The 25,976-nt window shown below is 43.2% G+C and overlaps 1 protein-coding gene across 2 annotated transcripts in view; it reads left to right on the plus strand.

Moving 5' to 3' along the window:
• The first annotated feature begins 5,405 nt into the window (after positions 1 to 5,405).
• Positions 5,406 to 25,976, plus strand: part of tgfbr1b (transforming growth factor, beta receptor 1 b) — a 68,700-nt gene continuing 48,129 nt past the window's right edge. For both annotated transcript variants that reach the window (XM_021562716.3, XM_090199631.1), the window contains exon 1: positions 5,406 to 6,207. In XM_021562716.3, the coding sequence (XP_021418391.1) occupies positions 6,138 to 6,207 (70 nt within the window). In that variant the 5' untranslated portion in view covers positions 5,406 to 6,137. The remainder of the gene's footprint in view (positions 6,208 to 25,976) is intronic.

The following is a 25,976-nucleotide window of genomic DNA, read 5'->3' on the forward strand; positions in this document are numbered from 1 at the left end:
TGCGAAAGGAGCAGCTACTCTTCCTGGGGTCCACCCAAAACATGAAACATGACATAATACAGAACATTAATAGACAAGACCAGCTCAAGGACAGAACTACATATATTTAAAAATGGCACACGTAGCTGACATATCAGCACATACACACAAACTATCTAGGTCAAATAGGGGAGAGGCGTTGTACTGTGAGGTGTTGCTTTATCTGTTTTTAGAAACCAGGTTTGCTGTTCTATAGTGATGCGTGGCTGAATTTTTTTTGCCAGATTTCTCCTGCATCAGCAGTAGCCATGGAGAGATGCGAGATGACTATAGTCAATGTTAAGATTCCTGACAGTGGGCTCCATGGCAACCGGAAGATGTTTTGGGTTGGGGGTGCTTATACCAGCATTCATTTGGTATTTTACTTACATTACAGTTTGTTTCTCAACAAACACTTTCTCATTCCTCCTCAGCCCTGACCCTGAACATACAGTTGAAGTCGGAAGTTTACACACACCTTAGCCAAATACATTTAAACTCCGTTTTTCACAATTCCTGACATTTAATCAGAGTAAAAATGTCCTTTTTTAGGTCAGTTAGGATCACCACTTTGTTTTAGGAATGTGAAATGTCAGAATAATAGTGGAGAGAATGATTTATTTCAGCTTTTATTTCTTTCATCACATTCCCAGTGGGTCAGAAGTTTACATACACTCAATTCGTATTTGGTAGCACTGCCTTTAAATTGTTTAACTTGGGTCAAACGTTTCGGGTAGCCTTTCACACACTTCCCACAATAAGTTGGGTGAATTTTGGCCCATTCCTCCTGACAGAGCTGGTGTAACTGAGTCAGGTTTGTAGGCCTCTTCACTCGCACACGCTTTTTCAGTTCTTGTCACAAATGTTCTATAGGATTGAGGTCAGGGCTTTGTGTTGGCCACTCCAATACCTTGACTTTGTTGACCTTAAGCCATTTTGCCACAACTTTGGAAGTATGCTTGGGGTCATTGTCCATTTGGAAGACCCATTTGCAACCCCTCCAATACCTTGACTGTGTTGTCCTTAAGCCATTTTTGCACAAATTTGGAAGAATGCTTGGTGTCATTGTCCATTTGGAAGACCCATTTGCGACCAAGATTTAACTTCCTGACTGATGTCTTGAGATGTTGCTTCAATATAGCCACATAGTTTTCCTACCCCATGATGCCATCTATTTTGTGAAGTGCACCAGTCCCTCCTGCAGCAAAGCACCTCCACAACATGATGCTGCCACCCCGTGCTTCACGATTGGGATGGTGTTCTTCGGCTTGCAAGCCTCCCCCTTTTTCCTCCAAACATAACGATGGTCTATATGGCCATTTTTGTTACATCAGACTGGAGGACATTTCTCCAAAAAGTTAGATCTTTGTCCCCATGTGCAGTTGCAAACCGTAGTCTGGCTTTTTTATGGCGGTTTTGGAGCAGTGGCTTCTTCCTTGCTGAACAGCCTTTCAGGTTACGTCGATATACGACTCAATTTACTGTTGATATAGATACCTTTGTACCTGTTTCCTCCAGCATCTTCACAAGGTCCTTTGCTGTTGTTCTGGGATTGATTTGCATTTTTCGCACCAAAGTACGTTCATCTCTAGGAGACAGAACGCATCTCCTTCCTGAGCGGTATGACGTCTGCATAGTCCCATGGTGTTCATACTTGCGTACTACTGTTTGTACAGATGAACGTAGTACCTTCAGGCATTTGGAAATTACTCCCAAGGATGAACCAGACTTGTGGAGGTCTACAATTTTTTTTCTGAGGTATTGGCTGATTTCTTTTGATTTCCCCATGATGTCAAGCAAAGAGGTACTGAGTTTGAAGGTAAGGCCTTGAAATACATCCACAGGTACACCTACAATTGACTCAAATGATGTCACTTAGCCTATCAGAACTTTCTAAAGCCATGACATTCTGGATTTTTCCGAGCTTTTAAAGGCACAGTCAACTTAGTGCATGTAAACTTCTGACCCACTGGAATTGTGATACAGTGAAATTATGAGTGAAATAATCTGTCTGTAAACAATTGTTGGAAAAAATACTTGTGTCATGCACAAAGTAGATGTCCTAACCAACTTGCAAAAACTACAGTTGGTTAACAAGACATTTGTGGAGTGGTTGAAAAATGAGTTTTAATCACTCCAACCTAAGTATATGTAAACTTCTGACTTCAACTGTAATATAATGCCTAAAAGCAATGCTCAACCACAATAGATAGCTCCAAACAACATGTTCCAACCCTGGTCTATATGAGGCCATAACACTCTACAAATAAGTAAACACCAGCACATTCAATTTCATGGCAGAAATTCCCATTTTTTGAAACATAGAGAGTGAGTCAGGGTTTACGAGTGTTCTTTTAAATGGCTCCTGTGTTGGTAGTACTCCACAGAATTCCACCGTGTCTTTGGTTTACAGGTGACAGGTTGGGGACACATTGGTGGTGGCAGGCCCCTCTTTAAGTGGTAAATGGGAAGTCACCAGCTGTCCAGGCAAGTATATCTAGGATCCTGCTTGGGAGCCATCTGTGCGCCCAGCCCCACATCATTAGTGAGAGAGAGAGAGTGAAGGAGGACTGTAGGCTGTGAGGACCGGATTAATATTCACACCTGTCACTCACTCCTGAGATAACCCCCTCCCAGGGCACCACCTGCCCTGTTTGTTCCTCTCAGTCTCTCACCCAAACTGAAAAGCGCGGCCATTTAAAATTGCCACATTATCGCCACGCATTGTCACAGAAACAGAGACACAGGTCATGTTTGAGTACTCTGAAAAAGCACCCTTTTTTCCTTCCTTCCAACCCACCCTCCTGACAGAGAGAGACTGTTATTAGTGCTCCACCAACTTGAGTCAACACATGGCTAATTTGCATCTCCACCTATCTGTTTATCCTATTTGCATGACCATGTGTAGCTTTGTCCCACAACTACACATTTAAATTAACATTTATATGAACAATTTTGACTTTGACTTTTAATTTTACAGATGGCATTCATTTGAATGGCTAGTTGCGGGATGAAGCTAGGACATGAGGTGCAGTTGGTTTCCTTTCAAAGCAAAGAGTTGCATTAACCACTTCAAACTGAACCAGATACTAGATACAGAGACTTGGGTGGAGGGCACTGTCTGAGGGTATTTCTAATCAACCATTACATCATTTCTTAAGAGAAGCCAAAACAAAATCAAACCATGGGAGCTGCTTAATTTCAAGGATGTTATCTTCTCGGTTTAATTGCCTTTGTGACTCAAAGTGTTGATGCAACCCTTTCCTGTGTTCTCATGAAAAAGTAGCAGCAGTCGAATCTGCCTTTGGATACTCCGTTGGATACATTTTAATAGATTATAAAAATGTGAGAAAAGGCCAGTCTCTCTCTCTCTCTCCACTGTCAAACTAAGACAAATCAAAAGGCTGCAAAAGAATAGGAGAAATATGCTAATTGGATATGGGTTAGGATTTTTTTATATATATATAAAAAGGGATAATAAAATTACCCCTCCAAGGCTTCTTCTTTGTAAGGCCTCAACAAACGATGTGTTCCGGAAATAAGACACCAATGTGTCATGAATAATATCAAAGTGAGTGCGCTGTATTGTATTTGTATTGACGGAGCTGCGTTAGCGTTAGGTACAGTATATCTGCAGGCTTTCAGCTTCGTTCTCCCTTGGCAGATGAGCAAGTAACTAGCTATTCCTGAGGCGGGGAACAAACGCGCACCACTTTTCATCAAAGGAGAACAGCATTGATCAACTCCATTGTTGGTTAATTCGATAACTGTAGTGCCCTCCTGTGCTCTTTCTAAAAAGAGAAACTTGCTGTGGAGAAACTTGCTGTGTTCACACACCAATGTTCAACATGGATAAAAACCCCCGTAGTTATTTATGAGACACTATCATAAGCTTCAAATGTCTTTTTTTTCCCACATGAAAAATGACTGTAGTATACTATGGTATAAATTATATAGTATTCACAGTAGTGTTTTTGCAGAGAATACTGTAGTATTTACTGTAGTGTTGTGGACATGACTATAGTGTCTGTATTTACAGTTTACTATAGTATAAATATTGTAGAAGAATGTTTGTTGGCATATACTATAGTATTTACTGTAGTGTTTTTGCAGACATTACTGTAGCGTTTATTACAGTTTATTACAGTGTTTTTGTTTTAATACCTTTCTCCTTGATGAATAATAGATTAACCTACTGGACAAAATACTCAAAGAGCAAATGTTCCACAACCTGTAGGACTGAATGGAAAGCTCAGAGCTTATGTATGCTCTTTTCTATGACCTGTAGGGAACACAACAAATTGTCTATCCTTGGCATGTAGGTTTCTCAATTATGGGTGGCACAAATGTGTGTATGGGGGAGGGGAATGGGCAGGGTATATGCAAATTAAATACTGTAGTATATACTGTAATATTGCATAAGCACAAGATACCACAGTGGACAAAATCCTATTGGCGGTGCATGGGGAGGATTTTTTGGGGACCAGGTCACCATGACCAAAAATAGGAATGCCAGATTTGTCAAAAGTCAACATCTTCTCCAGGGGCTGTCAAGGTACCCTGACACATAGCTTAGCCTAAGTAGACCCTACTCAGTCTTCTGTTCTGTTCTGTCCCTAAGCGGACAAGACACAGCAGTGGACAAAATCCAAATGGCGGTGCATGGGTGGGATTTTTTGGGACCAAGTCACCACCACCAAAAATAGGAATGGCAGATAAGGGCACCCAACCATTCCCGGCCTGTGCTGGCACGGCTCCATCCCTGCCACCAGAGGCTGGGCTTTTTCTGGGTAGATGGCTCCAGGAGGGTACACAGTCCACTTTGCATTCTCTGTTGGGCAAACACTGGCCTGCCAGCTGTTGCAATATCCAACGTTTTCACGCCCATTTTCGCTTATTTTTTTTAGGGTGGGGGGTTCATGTGTGCATCTGTGGGGGATGGGTGGCACTGAGTATTCAGGATTTACACAAGGCCCAGACAGAGATCAAACAATGGACCATCATCACTCTTCAACCACAGGTACGGGAGGGGAGGTCAGGGGCTTTGTGCAGTAGAGGGGTGCAGAGTGAGAGTGTGTGTTGGGGGGGCTTGATTGTGAGTGTGTGTGTGTGTGTGTGTGTGTGTGTGTGTGTGTGTGTGTGTGTGTGTGTGAAGGATGGGGGTGTCCAGACACAAAAACAGTCAGTCACATCTGAGGCCAGAGCTAATGTCATTGTCTTTGAGGACAGCACCCTCAACATTGTCCCATTGTTCATGTCATTTGAGAGCATATGTTTCCAGTGACAGTGTAACATGTTCTCAGGCCAAAGGTTTCTGAAGTCACAAGGCTTATTTTCAGCTTCCTCTTTCAGTCTGTTCTAATGAATGCACATACAGCCCCAAAGTGTTAGGTATTTTTTGCTTTTCATGATTTGCATAGAGATAGCAGTAATGATTACTTCAATATTAAACATAATAGACTCTGATCTGTCCATACTGGAACAATAATTGCTTCTTGTTTTGGTAGAGCACAGAATTATGTTTTTAGATAACAAGAGTTAGAAATCTTCTCTCAGAAATCGGTCCCTAGAGTTCTTGTGTGTCCTCAGGACTAATTGCTCAAACCCATTATAGAGCATGATTCATGAATATACTCCAATTATCCAAATGTCATAGTATTTTTTTTAATGAACAACATGGTTTTCATGAGTGGATTGCCAAGTCAGTGTTTCAGTTCTAAGTCTTGGCCACATCCCTGTCTATTCATGACATGTTCATGCCTGCTCAAATTGACACAAAAAGCCTGCTGTATGCCTGGTTTAGTCATTTTAATTTCACCATAAGTGCTTTTTGCCTATGAAAACAAGCAAGTTGTAAAACTTGACGCGAGAGGCTTGTATAAACTACACCGTATCGGTTCATTTAAATAGTTTGAAATGATTTAATAAAACCCCGTCGCAAATAAAATATTAAATGGAGAATTCTGTGAATCGTCAGTAAATGTTTACCACCCGCACGAGAAGACTTGCATGGTCTGGGCGGGGTGTGGTAGCGGTCCCGGCCAATCAGACAGTTTTTTCTCAACCATGGACTATCGACAGAAGTTGAGACAGGCAGTCTGGAGTAAATCTGAACCACGATGGATGCAATAACCCGTTGTCTCGTGTTAATAGTCCTGTTCTTTGGGACTAGGATTCAAGAAAATGATGGTAAGTGAGCGAGGCTATGCCCCGACAGCTATTTATTTCTTCCAATATGTTCTGGCCACGAAGTTTGATTTCGGGGCGTCCGTTGTTGCTCTTTGTTTCAAGAAGTGCCAGCCCTAAAGACTCTTTTCAAAGATGGCGCAGGTCAAAGCAAGCTGCGCTGTCAGTGGAATGTTTATTGTTTAGGGAATGTTTGCTGGGGGGGGGAGAACGAGCGAAAATAGCTAAAAGTCTCATGCACCTCCAAGGGCTTCGGCTTTTAGTCCAGGAACAAAGCAGGCTCGAGCTCTGACTGATTTATGTAGTATTCCTCATTTGAGAAAATACAAAGTTGGCATCCTGCACAGCTGTTTGTGTCATCGTCGTGTTATCGTTAATTTCTCGTGCTGGACACGGACGGAGGAGTGGACTGTGCGCTGAAGAAAGCCTCATGGCAGGACTGTCCAGGCCATGGCTATGTTTTGCAATTGTGTCCGTGTAGCTAAATAGTCGCAGCTACTACGTTAGCTAACTTAGCTGTCTATTTTGAGGGAGAATTGAGGTTAGATATCTACAAATACCTGTTCAGTCAACAGAGACGAGATGGATGTTTTAATTGGACACCTAGTTATAGTCACGTTATAGCTTTCCAGTTGGTTATAAATCCATCTATTTAGCTAGTATTTTATTGTTGCTACAGTATGCATTCGCTAGTTACTCATGCTTTTCATGTAAAACAGCTACGGTTTCAAATGTGTTGACAGTTTAAGTTAAAGCAAAGCTAGCTAACGCTAGTGACCGATCAAGGGGCTGTTTAAAGTCATGCTCATTTTTTACAAACTTGTGTGAGCTTCGCTGAGAGCTGAACTGGCAACATTTTGCTCGAAATTCTAGACAAGCTAAGCAACAACTATAGCTAGTGTGCTGGGTAGCGGTCTTGCAACATTTGCCGACCATTTGATCATCGCGAGTTAACTCACAATAACAAAGACTTGACCCCCCCCCCCCCCCCCCTTCTATGCTTTCTATATACCTAATGTCGGTTATTGTACATTTCTTGGCGGCTATAGGGCTGACAGTGTGCATTCACACTTGACACGGTTCCTTCATCCTAAATGTCGTTTTTGATGCTTTGTTGAAAAAACAACTGTTATTTGTATGAAAGTCAACCTTTGATTACCACAAACGTACTTAATTATATATATATATATTTTACAAGAGTATAGAATAATTCTTCTGCTTCGGAACCTCACGATATTCCTTTGTGTGACATTCCTTTGTGTGGATAGAGGGAGAGTCGATGCAAGCATGAATACATCTCAGCTCACGGTGGTTGTATCTTGATAATGTAAAGAGAACCATTGAGGCAAAAGGTTCCGATACGTTTATCCTGTGTCCTTAAATAACGTTATTAATACCCAATTGATATGTTGCCCTGCAGAGGATCTGTCTCTCTTTTTGATATACCATTGACATGCTCCGGTGACATGGGAGCTGAAACGAGGCAGGATCATTTGCATCAGAATGTAATGAAATCAATAAGCTTGATGCATATAATCCCATGGCTAAAGGAGCTGACCACTTACTCGAATTGAAGGCACTGGACTTCTGTTCGCTTTTTCCTCACCCATAAGAAGCTTAGCATTAGGCTATCTGTGCATTTCGTGGGAGTGTTTTTGTGTAAGATAGGGGATGAATCCTCAGTTCCCCACCCCAGAATATTTGATGCCGTCACCACTGTCATCAATAATTCACAGCTTCAAGACAGACCAGATATGAAATAGTTCATGTAAATACACGCACTAAAATTGTACATGTTCTTACTTCGGCTTGTAGAGGACAGTAGCCTAGTGCTCATCATACATGCTGTCAGTAACATGTATGACACACAGAGGGCAGACAATAATCGATAAATTGTCAATTAGATTGGTCATCCTACCCATGTTTACATCACGGGACCTCTCTAAACAGACTCAGTACAACATCACCTTTATTTTAGCTACATTGGATGGGACGTTAGTCACAAGCAGTTCATTTCACATCATCTGTGGAGACAGCTGGTGTTTGACCTTTGCGTCCTCCGGTGACCTTTTGAAAACCTCATTACTGTCCAGCACAGAGCTCCCGTGGTGCTCAACACGCTCACAGAATTCTGTGTGCCGGAGCCCCCTTTTCCATTTTGGATCTGCATAAAACTTGCATTGCTTTCTCTCTGCAGACTGTGCAAGGAAACAGCACATTTTCGTCTGGGAAATAAAAAGATGTGCAGCTTAGTTTGTGACATCTCTGGGGTGCCATTTCTGAAAATAAAACCGCATCAAAAGCTCTAACTGCCAGTGTTACCATGTCGTCGTGGCATCAGAATATCAAATGGGGGATCAACTCCAGTCACATCCATAACCTTTTTCTCCTGGAGCAACTCTTTCCCTCTTCTCTGAACCTCTATGGACGATTATAAGCCCCACAAACTGAGTTCACCCCGCTAGTCCAAGAGGGGTGTTTGTTACGGTGAATACAGTAATGGAATCTGAAGCATCCGAGTGACCCCAAACTGCCTGTTGTCCTGGCTTAAGGGACCACAACTAATATGAGAAGTTGTATTTTTGCCAGCTGTGATTGGATTCATGGGCAGTGATGCATTCAAACAGCCCGCTTTCGGTGGCATCTGCGGGGATTGTAGCTTTTTAAAGAACAGAGAGACAGACCTATTATGTGCTGGGTTTTTGTTGTTTTTCTGCTCTTATCCCTCCAATTGCCTGTGTTTAGGCTTACAGGGTTTGAATAAATGTTGAGAGAGCTGTAAGCATTCTTTCTCAGTTAAAAGGCTCTAGCAATTCTGCCAGGAAGGAAGTACATTGATCATTCTCCTCACACAAATACAGAAAAACTGAATAATGGCTTTTCCATTGGAAATAGTTTAGGCCTACCTGTTTTTGCAATCTCTATTAATCGGTCGCTGCCTTTCTCTCCTCCAATTGCTCTACAGACACTCGTATCAAGCAGCTGTATGCATTGCTTTTATGTCACGATCCTCTTTATCTGGAGAATATTTTAGAAGCAATTTTTGCTAAGTGCCTTTCTCAAGGGCAGAAAAGCCCCCCACCCCCCCATATGAACTGCGTGCCCCTATCTAGCTCATAAAACTCCTGCCCATCATGGAGGAATGGTGTGCCATGCACTGCACTCATCCACACAGCCTGAACTACCTTCCTGCTTGGAGGATACGTGTGTGCTTGGAAGAGACGTCAGAGGAGCAGTTGGTCCCTACTGGAGTTGGCCGTCTCTTCAATCCTCTCAATCACCTCAGCTGGCGAACGGTTTGGATAGCCAACCTGCTATGAACTCGCTGTTTTAAACTGATGGAGCGATCAATTTGAGTAAAGGTATAGTCTACAGCCCCTTGAATCAGTGCTTTTGAACACTCCCTGACAAGATTACGAGATGATTAATGGCCTCCCGCCCTGGATTAAAACCAACGGAAACGGTGTACATAACCACATGGTACAGTAGCTCCAATATTTATCATATTAATGTCGACGTGGCTAGCTTTTTCAAACAAAAATTTGCATCCTGTAGTACTAACTCAAAAAAGTTCTGGGACACTGTAGAGTCCATGGAGAATAAGAGCACCTCCTCCCAACTGCCCACTGCTCTGAGGCTAGGAAACACTGTCACCACCGATAAATCCACTATAATTGAGAATTTCAATAAGCATTTCTCTACGGCTGGCCATGCTTTCCAGCTGGCTACCCCTACCCCGGTCAACTGCCCGGCACCCTCCACAGCAACCCGCCAAAGCCCCCACCATTTCTCATTTACCCAAATCCAGATAGCTGATGTTCTGAAAGAGCTGAAAAATCTGGACCCCTACAAATCAGCCGGGCTAGACAATCTGGACCCTCTCTTCCTCTGCCGCGGTCATCCCCATCTTCAAAGGGGGTGACACTGTAGACCCAAACTGCTACAGACCTATATCTATCCTACCCTGTCTTCAAAAGCCAAGTTAACAAACAGATTACGACCATTTCGAATCCCACCGTACCTTCTCCGCTATGCAATCAGGTTTCAGAGCTGGTCATGGGTGCACCTCAGCCACACTCAAGGTCCTAAACGACATCATAACCGCCATCGATAAGAGACATTACTGTGCAGCCGTATCATCGACCTGGCCAAGGCTTTCGACTCTGTCAATCACCACATTCTTATTGGCAGACTCGACGGCCTTGATTTCTCAAATGATTGCCTCGCCTGATTTACCAACTACTTCTCTGATAGAGTTCGGTGTGTCAAATCGGAGGGCCTGTTGTCCGGACCTCTGGCAGTTTCTATGGGGGTGCCACAGGGTTCAACCTCGGGCCGACTCTCTTCTCTGTATACATCAATGACGTTGTTCTTGCTGCTGGTGATTCACTGGTACACCTCTACGCTGATGACACCGTTCTGTATACTTCTGGCCCCTCTTTGGACATGGTGTTAACTAACCTCCAGATGAGCTTCAATGCCATACAACTCTCCTTCTGTGGCCTCCAACTGCTCTTAAACGCAGGCAAAACTAAATGCAATGCACGCTATTCAACCGATCCCTGTCCGCACCTGCTCACCTGTCCAGCATCACTACTCTGGACGGCTCTGACTTAGAATACGTGGACAACTACAAATACCTAGGTGTCTGGTTAGACTGTAAACTCTCCTTCCAGACTCACATTAAGCATCTCCAAAATGAAATCTAGAATTGGCTTCCTATATCGCAACAAAGCATCCTTCACTCATGCTGCCAAACATACCCTCGTAAAACTGACCATCCTACCGATCCTCGACTTCGGTGATGTCATCTATAAAATAGCCTCCAACACTCTACTCAACAAACTGGATGCAGTCTATCACAGTGCCATCCATTTTGTCACCAAAGCCCCATACACTACCCACCATTGCGACCTGTACTCTCTCGTTGGTTGGCCTTCGCTTCATACTCGTCGCCAAACCCATTGGCTACAGGTTATCTACAAGTCTCTGCTAGGTAAAGCCCCGACTTATCTCAACTCACTGGTCACCATAGCAGCACCCACTCGTAGCACGCGCTCCAGCAGGAAAATCTCACTGGTCACCCCCAAAGCCAATTCCTCCTTTGGTCGTCTTTCCTTCCAGTTCTCTGCTGCCAATGACTGGAACGAACGGCAAAAATCTCTGAAGCTGGATACTCATATCTCCCTCACTAGCTTTAAGCACCAGCTGTCGGAGCAACTCGCACATCACGATACCTGTACACAGATGGGCTATCTACCGACCTCATCCCCATACAATATTTATTTATTTATCTTGCCCCATTGCACCCCAGTATCTCTACTTGCACATTCATCTTCTGCACATCTACCATTCCAGTGTTTTAAATTGCTATATTGAAATTACTTCACCACCATGGCCTATTTATTGCCTTAACTCCCTCATCTTACCTCATTTGCACTCACTGCACATAGACTTTTTGTTTTATTTTGTTCTGCTGTATTATTGACTATGTTTTCTTTATTCCATGTGTAACTCTGTGTTGTTGTATGTGTCGAATTGCTATGCTTTATCTTGGCCAGGTCGCAGTTGCAAATGAGAACTTGTTCTCAACTAGCCTACCTGGTTAATTAAAGGTGAAATATATATATATATATTTTTAATAAATAAATATTCATCTGCCTCACCTGCCTTGTCTCACCACCTAGCCGTATTGTAGCAGAATTATTTTGTTTAGGGTTTCTTCAACTTTTGTCAGTCTGTGTTTCTGCCCTGTAGTAACCCCAGTTTGGAGGCTCCAGCTCCACAGGAGAATGTGTGTCCAGTCCAGTGTGTGGCAACAGCCATTTGGTTAGCATAATGGCCAGGGTGGGAAATCAATGTTTTGGTCCACCCCCCCCCCCCAAAAAAAATTGTACCGGCCCAATATGTTCTTCTTGTCATTTCAAAAACAAATTTATTACTAGTAAGGTATAATTGGGTATGTTGCTTCATTTCATTTTTGTTACATGTTTATTTTAACCAATGTATGTTTAAATAATTTTGATCCAATTTATTATTATAGATCAGGGCTCTACGCTGACATTTTTTACAATGAGTACATTTATGTGCTCCTAAGTAGAATTGTAGAAGCATACAAATGCATTTAGGAGAACAATGACTAAAATGTAATGAATAAATGTTTTTGGGAGTGATCCATGCTCAATCAAGCACAGTTATTGGGTGAGACAAACATTTTCAGCCGGCACTTTAGGACGGGTTTCTTTCACTCAGGCCCCACTTCCAGGATTGGTGAACATCCAACCCTGCTAATGGCTGAATTTGGAGCTCCTTGAGCTGGCTGCATCAAACTGAAAAAGTGCGCTCTCAGGCCTGCCTCGCTCCAGCAACAGAAGGGCAGGTTTACGACTCCTCCCTGTGCCTCCAAGGCGGCTTGGTTCGCTGGGTATTTATAAAGAACACTCAGTCATGTGCTCTGACACACCAGCAATTAGTACAGCCTCCGGCAAAGAGAGGGGCGAAAAGTTAGCACTTCAGCATTGACTGGTACTCGCTGTGCGACTCTTATTGCTCCTTTCCTGTCTGAAGTCTAATTAACACGTCAGGATAGTGGCAAACATCAGCAGAAATGCCATGGGCAGGCCAGGCATACACAAACAGACTTTTCAAACGGCTGTGAAGAAGCCTTGCAGGCTTGCATATATATCTTGAGCACTGTTGTAGGCTATTGTTCAAGATATGGTGTCCCACAAACCCATTGCAGTATTGATAGTTGAAAAGTAGGCCTTTCTTACATTGTGCCAGTGCCATGTCTTACATTGTTTGGATGAATAAGTGTTCATCCATTTTATGCAGCAATTATGCTTTTTAAACACACTTAAGACATCGTCCGATCTCTTAATGAAACTAGATAATTGTGTATTTTTCTGTCACGTTGTGATTTAAAGCCTTTAAGATCCATGCTCAGACTTGTAGCCCATACCTGCAAGTTGTAAAATGTCACCAATTTGAGTAAACCACAGCAGCAACAAACCCATCTAACCCAGAGCTCTTTTTTAATTCAAGGCCAATTGTTTTTTTCTTATTCATTATGCAGATCCTACTACCTTGAGGTATTTTGTGGGCTCTTTTGAGAAAACATCCGTTGCTAACCGACTGTCACATCCCAGTGAGTCAGTGGAGCATCTGAGCTGTTGGAGCTGAAGGTCTCTGCTGAACAGCTGGCATCAACGGGAGACGCGTTCTCTTAAATCAACCTGATGCATATTCATTAGAGTACTCGTTCAGCCATCCCCATGTTTATATTGAATGTCTGCTCACTGGGAATTGGCCGTTAACTGTATTTAAACTCACTGCTCCCTCGATGCACCTGTGAAGAACGACATTGGCCTTTTTTATTTTGACTTTCTACTCTAACCTACTAAGAGTTTTTAGGAAACTATGCAGTATTTTGTGTTTATGTATTTCTTACATTGTTACCCCAGGAAATCTTAAGTCTTATTACATACAGCAGAGAAGAACTATTGGATATAAGAGCAACGTCAACTTACCAACATTACGACAAGGAATACGACTTTCCTGAAGCGGATCCTCTGTTCGGACCACCACCCAGGACAATGGAGCTAATTGCAGTAGGCGATCCAAAACAACGACGCAGATTAAGCGGCCACCTGGCCAGGTTCCGTAGATGTGCACACCGCTCCTGAGTATACTACTAGCCAATGTCCAGTCTCTTGACAACAAGGTAGACAATTTGAGCAAGGGTTGCCTTCCAGAGAGACATCAGAGATTGTAACATTCTCTGTTTCATGTAAACATGGCTCTCTCGGGATATGTTGTCGGAATCAGGTCAGCCACCGGGCTTCTCCAATCATCGATCCGACAGAGATAAACACCTCTCTGGGAAGGGTGGGGGAGTATGCTTTATGATTAACGACTAATGGTGTAATCAGATCAACATACAGGAATTGAAGTCCCTCTGCTCACCCGATCTAGAATTCCTTACAATCAAGTGCCGGCCATTTTACCTACCAAGAGATTTCTCGTCAGTCACAGCTCTGTACATTCCCCCTCAAGCAGACACCAAGACGGCCATCAAAGAACTTCACTGGACTATTTGCAAAGTGGAAACCATACATCCTGACGCTGCATTTATTGTAGCTGGGGGTTTTAACAAAGCAAATTTGAGAAGAATTCTACCTAAATTCTTCCAGCTTGTTGATTGCGCTACGCGCATGCGCAATAACCTCAACCACTGCTACTCTAACTTCTACGATGCATACAAAGCCCTCCCCCGCCCTCCCTTCGGGAAATCCGACCACGACGCCATCTTACTCCTTCCGTCTTATCGGCAGAAACTCTACAGGATGTACCAGTGACAAGAACCATTCAATGATGTTCCGACCAATCGGAAGCCACACATCAAGATTGTTTTGATCACGCGGACTGGAATATGTTCCGGTCAGCCTCAGAGAACAACATCGACCTATACGCTGACTCTGAGTGTATTTTATAAAGAAGTGCATTAGAGATGTTGTACCCACTGTGACTATTAAAACCTACCCTAACCATTAACTGTGGATGAATGGTGACATTTGCGCAAAACTGAAAGCGCAATCCACCACATTTAACCATGGATAGAGTTCTGGGAATATGTCTGAATATAAACAGTGTAGCTATTCCCTCCAAGGCAATCAAACAAGCAAAATGCCAGTACAGAGACTAGGTGGAGTCGCAATTCAACAGCTCAGACTTGAGGCTAATGTGGCAGGGTCTACAGGATATCACGGACTACAAAAATGAATCCAGTTATGTCACGGAAACCGACGTCACACTTCCAGACAAACTAAACACCTTTGCCCGCTTTGAGGATAATAGAGTGCCACCGTCACGGCCAGCTAACAAGGACTGTGCCTCCCCCCCCTTCTCAGTGGCTGACGTGAGTAAAGCATTTAAACGTATTAACCCTCGCAAGGCTGCTGGCCCAAGACGGCATCCCTAGTCAGGCCCTCAAAGCATGTGCAGACCAGCTGGCTGGTGTGTTTACGGACATATTCAATTGCTCCCTATCCAAGTCTGTTGTCCCAACATGCTTCAAGATGGCTACCATTGTTTCTGTACCCAAGAAGGCAAAGATAATTGAACTAAATGACTACCGCCCCGTAGAACTCACCTGTCATCATGATGTGCTTTGAGAGACTAGTCAAGGATCATATCACCTCCACCTTACCGGCCACCCTAGACCCACATGAGTTTGAAACAGGTCCACAGATGATGTAATCGCCATCACACTGCCCTATCCCATCTGCACAACGCAACACCTGGGGCAAACTACCTACCTCCATGACACCTACAGCACCTGATGTCACAGGAAGGCCAAAAAGATCATCGAGGACATCAACCACCCGAGCCACTGCCTGTTCCCTCCGCTACCATCCAGAAGGCGAGGTCAGTACAGGCGCGTAAAGCTGGGACAGAGAGACTAAAAACAGCTTCTATCTCAAGGCCATCAGACTGCTAAACAGCGATCACTAACTCAGAGAAGCTGCTCCCTACATTGAGACCCAATCATTGGCCACTTTAATAAATGGATCACTAGTCACTTTATACAAGCACTCTAAGTAATGCCACATTAATGATGTTTACATATCTTACATTACTCATATCACGTGTATATACTGTATTTTATACCATCTATTGCACCTTGCCTATGCCGGTCGGCCATCGCTCATCCATATACTTACTTGTACATATTCTCGTTCACCCCTTTAGATTTGTGTGTATTAGGTAGTTGTTGGGAAATTGTTAGATATTACTGCACTGTTGGAACTAGAAGCACAAGCATTTGCAAGCTACACTTGCAATAACATCTGCTAACCTTGTGTATGTGACAAATACAATTTGATTTGATATTAGTAAATTATCATATAGCCCATTTGTTGTGACCCGCAGGTCTAATTGAGAGAACTAACAGATGTGCTTAAATGCTCCCTTTTGCTTTCAGTTTCTTTTTTTAGAGTCCTAAACCCTAAGCTTGTTCTTTGTTTCTGCTTAAACATCCAGACACAGCTGTGCTTTTGTCCGTGAGGCTGCAGAGGGAGGTTCTGGTCTGTGTGGGGATGGTCTGATAGGACGGTCCACCTCCCCCATCCCCACATCAGTTCTGGACATAAGCCCTGCCATAATGGAGGTGATGGAGATGGGTCTGGGGATTGGGGCAGGCTGTGACCTATGGAAATGACTCTGGGGAGCCGTGTTCGCTGAATAAGGGGAAAGAACAAACTGGCTGATTTTTAAGTAGATGAGTGGGGGCAGGGGATAGTGCGGGGTATGTGTTTTTTGTGTGTACTTTTGCCAGATGTGTGTGTGTACCCTTTACTCCATGTGATACCTACATGCTGTGCCACACCACTTTTCAAGGTAACTCTGTACTGGAAGCCAGCAGGGGTACAGGGAATGCAGTTTCCAGGAAACTAGAGTAATTAATTTGATTGCGCATGAAGGTGAGCACGAGCTGGAATGAGGGGTTGCATTGATGATAGACCCACGTGACTTCGCGCCACACCCCTCCTCCTCACTCTCTGCCACTCTCCACCTGGCCTAGGGAATGAGTTGATACGGATTATTATCTATCCTGTTGCATAGTCACTTTACCCTGACCCTATGTACATATCTACCTCAATTACTTCGCACATTGACTCGGTGCTGGTACCCCGTGTATTTATCGTTACTCATTGTGTTTAAAAAAAATATTTTTAACATTTTCTCTGCATTGTTGGGAAGGAACTGTAAGTAAGCATTTCACTGTTACTCTACACCTGTTGTTTATGAAGCATGTAACAAATACAATTTTGATTTGAGCTGGGCTACCCCAAGGCTGGCTGGGTGGGGCAAAGCACACAGACTACCCCAGCCACAAGCTGGTGTGTTTTGTTTTTTAAGGAACAGCAGCAACTAAGACAATTTACGTAGTGCAGAGGCGGCCGGGAATTTGTGCGCTTGAGTTCGTTTCTGCTGTTACATGGACTCTACAGCGTGATGAAACTTTGTTGCTCCTTGCTGAATCAAGCAAAGTGTTTTTGAAATCAAGTCTTTTGTTGCCTAGGCAACACTACCCTCCCTGCAGCAGCAGCACATGGAGTTAGGTGAGGAGAGTATATATATATATATATGTATGTATATACACACACACACACATACATATGTGTGTGTATATATATATATGTGTATATATATATGTATATATATGTGTATATATATATATGTATATATATGTGTATATGTATATATATGTATATATATGTGTATATGTATATATATGTATATATGTGTATATGTATATATATGTATGTATATGTGTATATATATGTATGTATATGTATATATATATGTATATGTATATATATATGTATATGTATATATGTATGTATGTGTGTGTATATATATGTATATATATATATGTGTATATATATATGTATATACATACACGCATATATTGTATATATATATAATATACACACACACACACACACACATATAATATATTCTCCTCACCTAAAGGGAGGGTAGTATGTATATGTGTGTGTGTGTGTGTAACTATTTTTTTATTTTTCGGTGACCTCGGGCATTTGGCTGACGATTAACTTGAAGATATGGAACTACATTTGTGCAAAGACTATATGTTTGCTGCTGTGTTAACCCACGCCATTACACCAGGGAGAGTAATTAGTGTAGCCTAATTATTTATTTGAAGGAGGAAGTAATGGGCGCCCTAAAACTAAACACCTTGCGCTTCCCTCCGTACAATACGACGACTGCAGGGGGCACAGTCCAGTATTCCAAATACATATGGGCTACTTGACTTCGCTTTGCACACAGTAAGAATTGTTCAAATTATCTTTTACAGGAGATGCGTTTAATCGTCACATGTAGACACTTCAAAATCCAATGGTGTTAGAATAGGAACATTTTATTCAAGCATCTAGTGCCAAGTGCTTTTGCTATGATTCTGCCATAAAATATAACCTAGTTGCTTTGTGGTGAAATGACCGTCTCCTTTCTCACTGGCATGTAGAAGACATTTGTATTTTAAAGTCCTTAAGGTTTGTGAGCTCAAAAGGCCAGCGCTTCTGTTCCGTTTGATTGGAGCTTAATCTCCCATGCAAAAATCTCTTGCCTGTAATCTTCTCTCCTTTTTTATTTTTTTTTATTTTTTAGGTCTCTAAACATCGCTGAATCTCCTTGTAGTTTATGACACTCATTAGCAGGAGAGAATTCTCAGCCCCAGGCGCAAAATGTTTCAAGAATAGTGGCTGAAATAAAGTAGGCTATGCGTAACTTCAGTGTTTATCCTGATAGGCAGATCTGTTCTGGATGCTCTCCGCAGCAGAGGGCCATTGCCCAAGTTGGTCGGAGCTAGGGCTGTTGCGGTGACCATATTACTTCCATCCACTCCGACAGTCATGACCGCAGTAAAATTCCACGTGACCGTTGAGTCACAGTAATATCCTTTTTATGCACTCCGGACATGCTTTGGTAGTACCCAACTTGCTAATGACCTTCAGGTCCTAATGGCCTGGTACTCAGGGCTCTATTGTTCCTCTAACCACTCTGACATCAATTCAAATGCTTGAAAATCAAATCAAACTCTTATCATAAAAAACAGTATCGTGCTTTTAAAATTCACCTCACTGTGATGATCAGGTTGAAGAAAGAAGTTCAACAACAGGTTGAAACAGAGTGTAAAACATGGTCTTGTGGATGTTGTTTCAAAGTCTAACACAACAAAGTGGACAGTGCTTTCCAAGGGGATGATTAATTCAAAACAGCCATATGCATGTTCTAGCTTGTCATAGAAGCCTATGAGTACAAGTTTTTTTTAAATCATTCCCAACTAAAGTTGCCTAATAACTCTAAATCTAGTGTATATGACCTGTTTAAAATGATCCCTTTTACGCTCAACATATCCACTTCATATGTGCGCACTCTCGATCCGGAATGGGAAAGATATCCTTTTTTATTTTATTCAGCTAAATTGAATGCTATTCATCTTACTATGAAAATAATATACTTTATCAGCATATCTTGTCAGCCAAATAAATAATCCTATGGCATGGAGCATAGCCAGATAACGTACAGTAGGCCAACTGATATGATGTTTTTCTGAAAAAATAAATCTTGTCATAATGTTTCTTTAGACCTGACATGCAGCTTGTATGCCTGGAGATGCTAAACTTGTTTGTTAATTAATGTCTTTTGCACGACAATAACCGCCTGACAAAATGTCTTGACTGCCACAGCCCTAGTCGGAGCCAATGACGCAGAAAGCTGTCAGTGGATTGTAAAGAGAACCGTGAGGAGAAAAAAAAAAGGGGGCATTAGTACAAGAACCCCAGTAATTACAGGCTAGGCTGACTTGAAGAGAATTTCCTAAGATAGTTAAAGCCACAATCTGGAAGATGGGCTGCATATCATTAGTGGACCATCGACAAAAATGTAACCAGTGACATCCCATGACATGTTCACATTCCAATAGCTCTTGATTTACATGATATACTGCATCTGTCAAGAAATAATATTCCACAATGACCTTTTTCTACATGATTTATAGTTCTCGAATTTGTTTAGTCTCATGACAGTAAATCTTACGCCGCTTTAATGGCTGAAGGAAATGCTGACAAACTGCTTTGCAATTTGCAGGTGAAGTCAAAATCTGCCTTTATACAGTGGTCACCAAAGACCCACCATTTTATGCTAGCTAACATACAAAAACTCTCATCTCCTCTGCTCTCTCTTTGCTGCTGCATACCCATTGAACTGGCCCCTCTGCTGTTGAGTGCAAGATAATTCAATTACTTCATTAGAGGTCTCAGAAGATGTGAAATCCAATTGCCATTGATTTCTGAAATATGATGCGGTTGTCTTTTGACTCGTTTTTTGCTGTGCACCGTGTATTAGATTAAACTTTCTACTGTCCTTTTCATTTGAAGCCTCTCTGGGGGCTCGTCGGTGCAGCAGGCACTTGAAGCCTGGTCTTGGCAAACTCCCCTCCCCCTAATACTGTTAAAAAATAGCTTATTTAGTCGTAATCAGATTGTGCTAGGCCTATATGGAAATAAGTTAATTGGAGGCGTTGGAGGACTTCAATGACTCCTCATGACAAGGCTCTCCAAAATGGCAGTGTAATTTTCAAAGGTCTTTGTTGCAAAATGTATTGGGGGGGGGGGGGGGGGGGTCTTGATGACCGCATATTTAATTCAGAAATATGTTGCGGCGCCCTCCGAAACAAGTTAACCCTCCGCTGACGCATGGACCCTTATCAGTGTGAAATAGGATCAACTTGGCACATTCTCAACTTTATCTGGAATTTATGATTTGTTGGTTATTTGAATCAGCTGTGTAGTGCTAGGGCAAAAACTAGGGATGCACCGATATGACATTTTTGGCCGGTTCCGATATTTGCCTTGCCAAAAAAAAACGATACCGATATTAAAAAAAAAATAATTCTAGTACAGTTAAATAGTTAACACGGACGCAGTGGTCTAAGGCACTGCATCTCAGTGCAAGAAGCGTCACTACAGTCCCTGGTTCGAATCCAGGCTGTATTGCATCCCGCCTTGATTTGGAGTCCCATAGGGCGGCACACAATTGGCCCAACATCGTCCAGGATTTGGCTGGGGTAGGCGGTCATTGCCAATAAGAATTTGTTCTTAACGGACTTGAATAGTTAGAGGTTACACACACCACACTGACCAAAAAGTTATTTTTTGGGCCTTTACGTATGTCCCCATTACCAGTAAAACATATATCTTTCACTTACTTGCTGTGCTGTTTTGTTCTTCATTTGTTCAGTCGTTTCATTCTCAACCAGGATTTCATCATACATGTCAAGCAATGAAGTGTCTGGTCTGTCTGTCTGTCTGTGGCCTCACTTCCTCGGTGCGCACTGTCACTGTTTCTGTGTCCATCTTTTCCAACTGTGTATGTAACATTTCACGTAAACCCTGTTTCTTGTCTACATCGAAGTAGAGATCCTTGTACCTAGCATCAAGCATGGTGGCGACACAGTAAAGAGGCTCAGAGAGAATTCCACCGACTTGCTTGTTCACAGCCTCGAGTACTTTTGTAAGTTTTAACCCCACGGTCTGTGTTGTCAGTTTTGTTGAGCAGTTGTTTCAATGCCAGAGGGTATCACGTCTGCTGCAGACGCAGTTGATTAGCTTATTTCTCGAGTCAGTTGTTCGAATGGAGCTAGGAGTGTGTTCATGTTTCAAACGTGTTTTGAACATGTTCTCAAATGTAATTGAAATGACAACAGCGGTATGAGAACCAGCACATTCTTGAGCATGCAATATGGCTTTCCTCAGTACAAAATCCTTGTCGACCCACTGTGTTCATGGACCTGACATCGCTGGTTTCAAACATAGTGTGTAGCTCCGGTAGGGCAACATCTGAAAAATGGTATGTACCGGGGCCCAACCAGTCGGCGAAAGGCAACATCATCCACGACAGAGGCCCGGTTGATTGTCAAGGGCAATGAATTCCATTATCTTGCCTTTAATGGATTTCACTTTTGTTGTCTCGCTGAAATGTTCTTACTCTTTCAAATGACTGCTCGACTTGGAATTGTTTAGTTGTTGGAAGTGTGCGCTTAGTATTTTTCAGCTTTTGTTCTGTGTAGAGCTGTAGTTTTCGTGGTGTCAATACGTCATCTACTTACGTTGTATAGGTATGCACGTCAGCTTTGACATCGGATTTGCACATCGGCGTTAAACTAGACATCGGGCCAATGTTGGCATTTTTTTTAGCTAATATCGGCCGATTCCGATATGCTCACTGATATATCGTGCATTCCTAGCAAAAACCTACACTCCTTGGGATCCTGAGGACCGAGTTTAGGAAACCTTGTAGAAGATGATCTTTTATTTCACTCCATTGTTTTGGGGGTTGACCATTTGTCAGTTGCTGGCTACCTATCAGCCGTGTTGCTGTTCCTTGCGGGTAAGATGTCTTTCACCAGCCATATTGGCAGGCAGTGGTGGAAAAAGTACCCAGCTGTCATACTTGAGTAAAAGTAAAGATACCTTAATAGAACATGACTCAAGTAAAAGTCACAGAGTAAAATTATTCTTGAGTAAAAGTATTTGGTTTAAAATATACTTAACTATCAAAAGTAAAGTATACATTTCAAATTCCTTATATTAAGCAAACTAGATGGCACCATTTTCTTGGTTTTTAAATTTACAGATAGGCACAAGCACACTCTAACATTGACATAATTTACAAATGAAGCATGTGTGTTTAGTGAGTCTGCCAGATCAGAGGCAGTAGTGATGACCAGGGATGTTCGGTTGATAAGTGCGTGAATTTGTAAAAAGTACAGTATTTTAAGGAATGTAGTGAAGTAAAAGTAGTCAAATATATCCCCCAAAAACGACTAAAAATACTTTTAAAGTACTACTTAAGTACTTTACACCACTGTTGCTGGGTGGTCAGGGCTCCACAGTGCGAGCATTTCACTCATTTGTGAATAAAAAAGTTAAGTATGATCTCATTTATAGCTAAATAAATGCTGCAGTATTTCTGACATTTTGTTTCATAGCTGGTAAGCTATTTGCACAAAGTCAAAGAACTACGAATCTTACATAGCCTATCTGTGGCTGGTAGATATATTACATCTACCTGCCATAGTGGCTGGTGGACCAAAAAGTTAGTTTTAGACCCTGTTGGAGGCCCACTTTTGGCTTTGTGTGGACCACTGTGCCCTTTTGGATGTTCATGTCATCTGTCCACTTTATTTGGGCGGTGGCGTTCGGCACTCTGTAGACTTCTCACTTTGCTGACCCCTGTCCAAAAATAGTCTCTTGGCTTTGGGGCTCCAGCAGTAGTCCTCCCCAAAACCATTTTGGCTGTGTCCAGCCACGATCTCTCTCTGGGTCAAGGCCAGCATGCTTTAGCCTGAAGTCTCTTACACAGTCCACCTGCCTATGGTCTGGTTCAGTCGTCTTAGCGGGTTTAAGGCATAGGGGATGACTGTTGTTCCCTCTACCAAGTAGTTAACAGAGTTGAGACAGTGGGCCAGCTCCCTCTCGAAGTGTATGCTGCTGATACATTAGGTTTCTTCTCCACCCAGGACCAGAGGCTGTCTCCTCTCTTGGGAAAGTAGAAGTGAGCAAATCTACATTTCCACTAGACAAAATATCCTCTGCTGAAACCATCATAAGAGATTAGGTGTGACGCGCCTTGGCCGGTACACAGTGTCCCTGATCTCGAAGGCAGGCTGTGGGCTGAATCGTAAAACAACGCGCCATCACGCCCCAATGGGTACTCCGCTGCTACTACTCCAGCCAAGCTCACCTAGAGAATCCATGAAACACCTAGCGAATGGGGTTGTCTTAAAACCCCCACTGTTTGAACGCATTTTGTTCTGTAGGTTGTTATTGAGACCACACAAGCCAGGTTTTTATTTTGTAATATATTAGGATCCCCATTAGCCAACGTCAGTGGCGACAGATAGTCTTACTGGGATACATGTTGGCAGTCCTCGCCTTCATTTAATCCCATATAGGAACACTCATCAGTATGCATGGTCAGGTGCAGCATTGCTGGTCAGGATCTTTTGCATACAGAGCTTCTAGTCTGTACCCTCGGTGCCTGGCTGTTATGTGTGCTAGCCCATGTCTAATCAACATGCAGTCCAGGAAGGCAGGGAGAATGAAGGTGGAGGGGAGGAGTGGGGGATGGTGGAACTGTATGCATCCATGATTCCTGGCCTGCTCCCAACAGGTCATTTTAACAGCAGTCTGTTAAAACAAGGGGACCTTTTTAGAGAGGGGGAGGAAGGGGTAGAATGTTCAGGTCTACCCTGAATTTCAAACTTGTCTGGAATCCATTTAAGTGCACTATGACAATCCGGCTAGTGAGGCTACTTGCAGGGTGACTAGCCACTCCTCTGTACTATATTGTACAAGTCCTGAGCTTCGTCATGCGGTGCTCTCATGCAATGCAGCATGTTTCTGCCATCAGCACATTCACACTTAGCAGTTATCTTTTGGTTGGTACTTTAGACAAGGGGTTGTCAGACTGATGTAATATATTCATTGATTTTGTCGGGTAGTAGGGTGAATTACTCATCAGCCCAGATGTGAGTGGTAATACCCAAGCTGTCTGCTTGCTGCTGCCTCAGGTAATGATTAGCAGTGCTTGTCTTTTAACCGGCGGTTCCTGAATGCGGGTTAATGCGCTATGGGAGACGGAACGAAGGGGGAAAAACAAGGAAGGACGTACCTTCTCTACTTTCTACTGATCAGCCATCATCTGTTTCTCACTGTTGTTCTGCTGTCTCATTTGCATATTGTTTTGATACAATAGATGCACATGCTGTTGCCACTGACAAAATTGTTTAACCAATTGGAATGGGATATTAAATCCTGGCCTCGGTGCAATTGTAAATGCGTCGGAACTCTTGATGCAGATTACACCAAATTCATTTCATGCCCCCTGCTCAAGTATTGACTCGAGCGCCCGGGCTGTCGCTAGATCTAGCCTATTTGTTCACACCTCTTGCTTCTGTTTCTCTGTTACAAGAGGGGGGGGGGGGGGGGGATTTTAGCCCCCTAACTGCTTACTGACAGCTATGCATTGTTCGTGCGTTGCCTGGTAACGGCATGCATGTGGATGGTCTTGTGTTTAATAGATTAAAGGCTGTGGCTTGGGGCTCTCTAGGCACTGGTCTAGTGTGTGTGTGTGTGGAGAAACGTGGCGGGGCAACACAGGCCAGGGCAGCCTCACCCCAGACATCAGCCTCTCTCAGCCTTGCTTCTTTCTCTCCTCCCCTTGCATTAGGATGAGCCTCCACTGGAGTCTGATGACTGAAAACGCCCTTCTCTTCAAGTCCCCCCCCCCCCCCCTCGTCGTCTGTGCTCCAACCCCGTGCCAGAAAGCATTCTCTTGGCACCTCCTCTATGCTAGCAGGGCTCAGTGATGGAACGTGTATTTACATATTTACACTCTTTAGGCCTCTCTCGCTCTTGCGTTCTTGTTCTCTCGCTCTTCTCTCCTTCACTCCCTAGCTCAGCCAATCAGGTGGATTGTGCAGAGGCCCTCTTCCAACTCCCCTTTGTCTCTCTGGTCTGGAACCGGTGTGTGTTGTGTTCTGTACCGCTGACCCCTCCCCCTTTTCTCCTCCACGTTGAGGTTCTGTCAGTTTGCCTCTCCTCCGCTCCCCCCCTTCTCTCATTCCCTTCTGGGTCAGCGAGCGCCGGATGAGGTCCATCATTCCTCCCACAGCATGGTTGGTTCCCTGTCCTTGTCCTGGCCCAAGCCAGGCCAGCTGAGTGAAATAGTAATCTCATCCCTCTTCAATGTAGGCTCCTACCCCCCCCCCCCCCCCCCTGCTGTAACTGTCTCCCTGGCCTCAGCACAAACAGGCCTGCCTGTGTGTTAGTTTTTACACCACCTTCTTGTTCCCTTGTAGGGACTGGAAGGCCACAGCCGCTCACTCTTATTAGTTGGAAGAGAGAGTTCAGTTCTGATGACACAACTACTCTGGTTCATGTTTAGAGCATCTGTTTGATGCTGATGGCATTGACCATGTGTTGGCTCATTGCCTCTGGTCACTACAAATGGCATAGGGTTTTTAAATAACCTTTTTAAATATAAAGGAAAATTGCATATTTTCTCCAACCTTTTTTCCCTCACATTTTTTGGTATTCACTGGGATTTGACACAGCCTAACTGTTGAGAATGATTTGTGTTTTTTTTGGAGCATATCCTTAATGTTTGATCTGAGTTGT

Source organism: Oncorhynchus mykiss, chromosome 15 (genome assembly GCF_057628025.1).
Source record: "Oncorhynchus mykiss isolate SJ-2025 chromosome 15, ASM5762802v1, whole genome shotgun sequence".
NCBI lineage: Eukaryota > Metazoa > Chordata > Actinopteri > Salmoniformes > Salmonidae > Oncorhynchus > Oncorhynchus mykiss.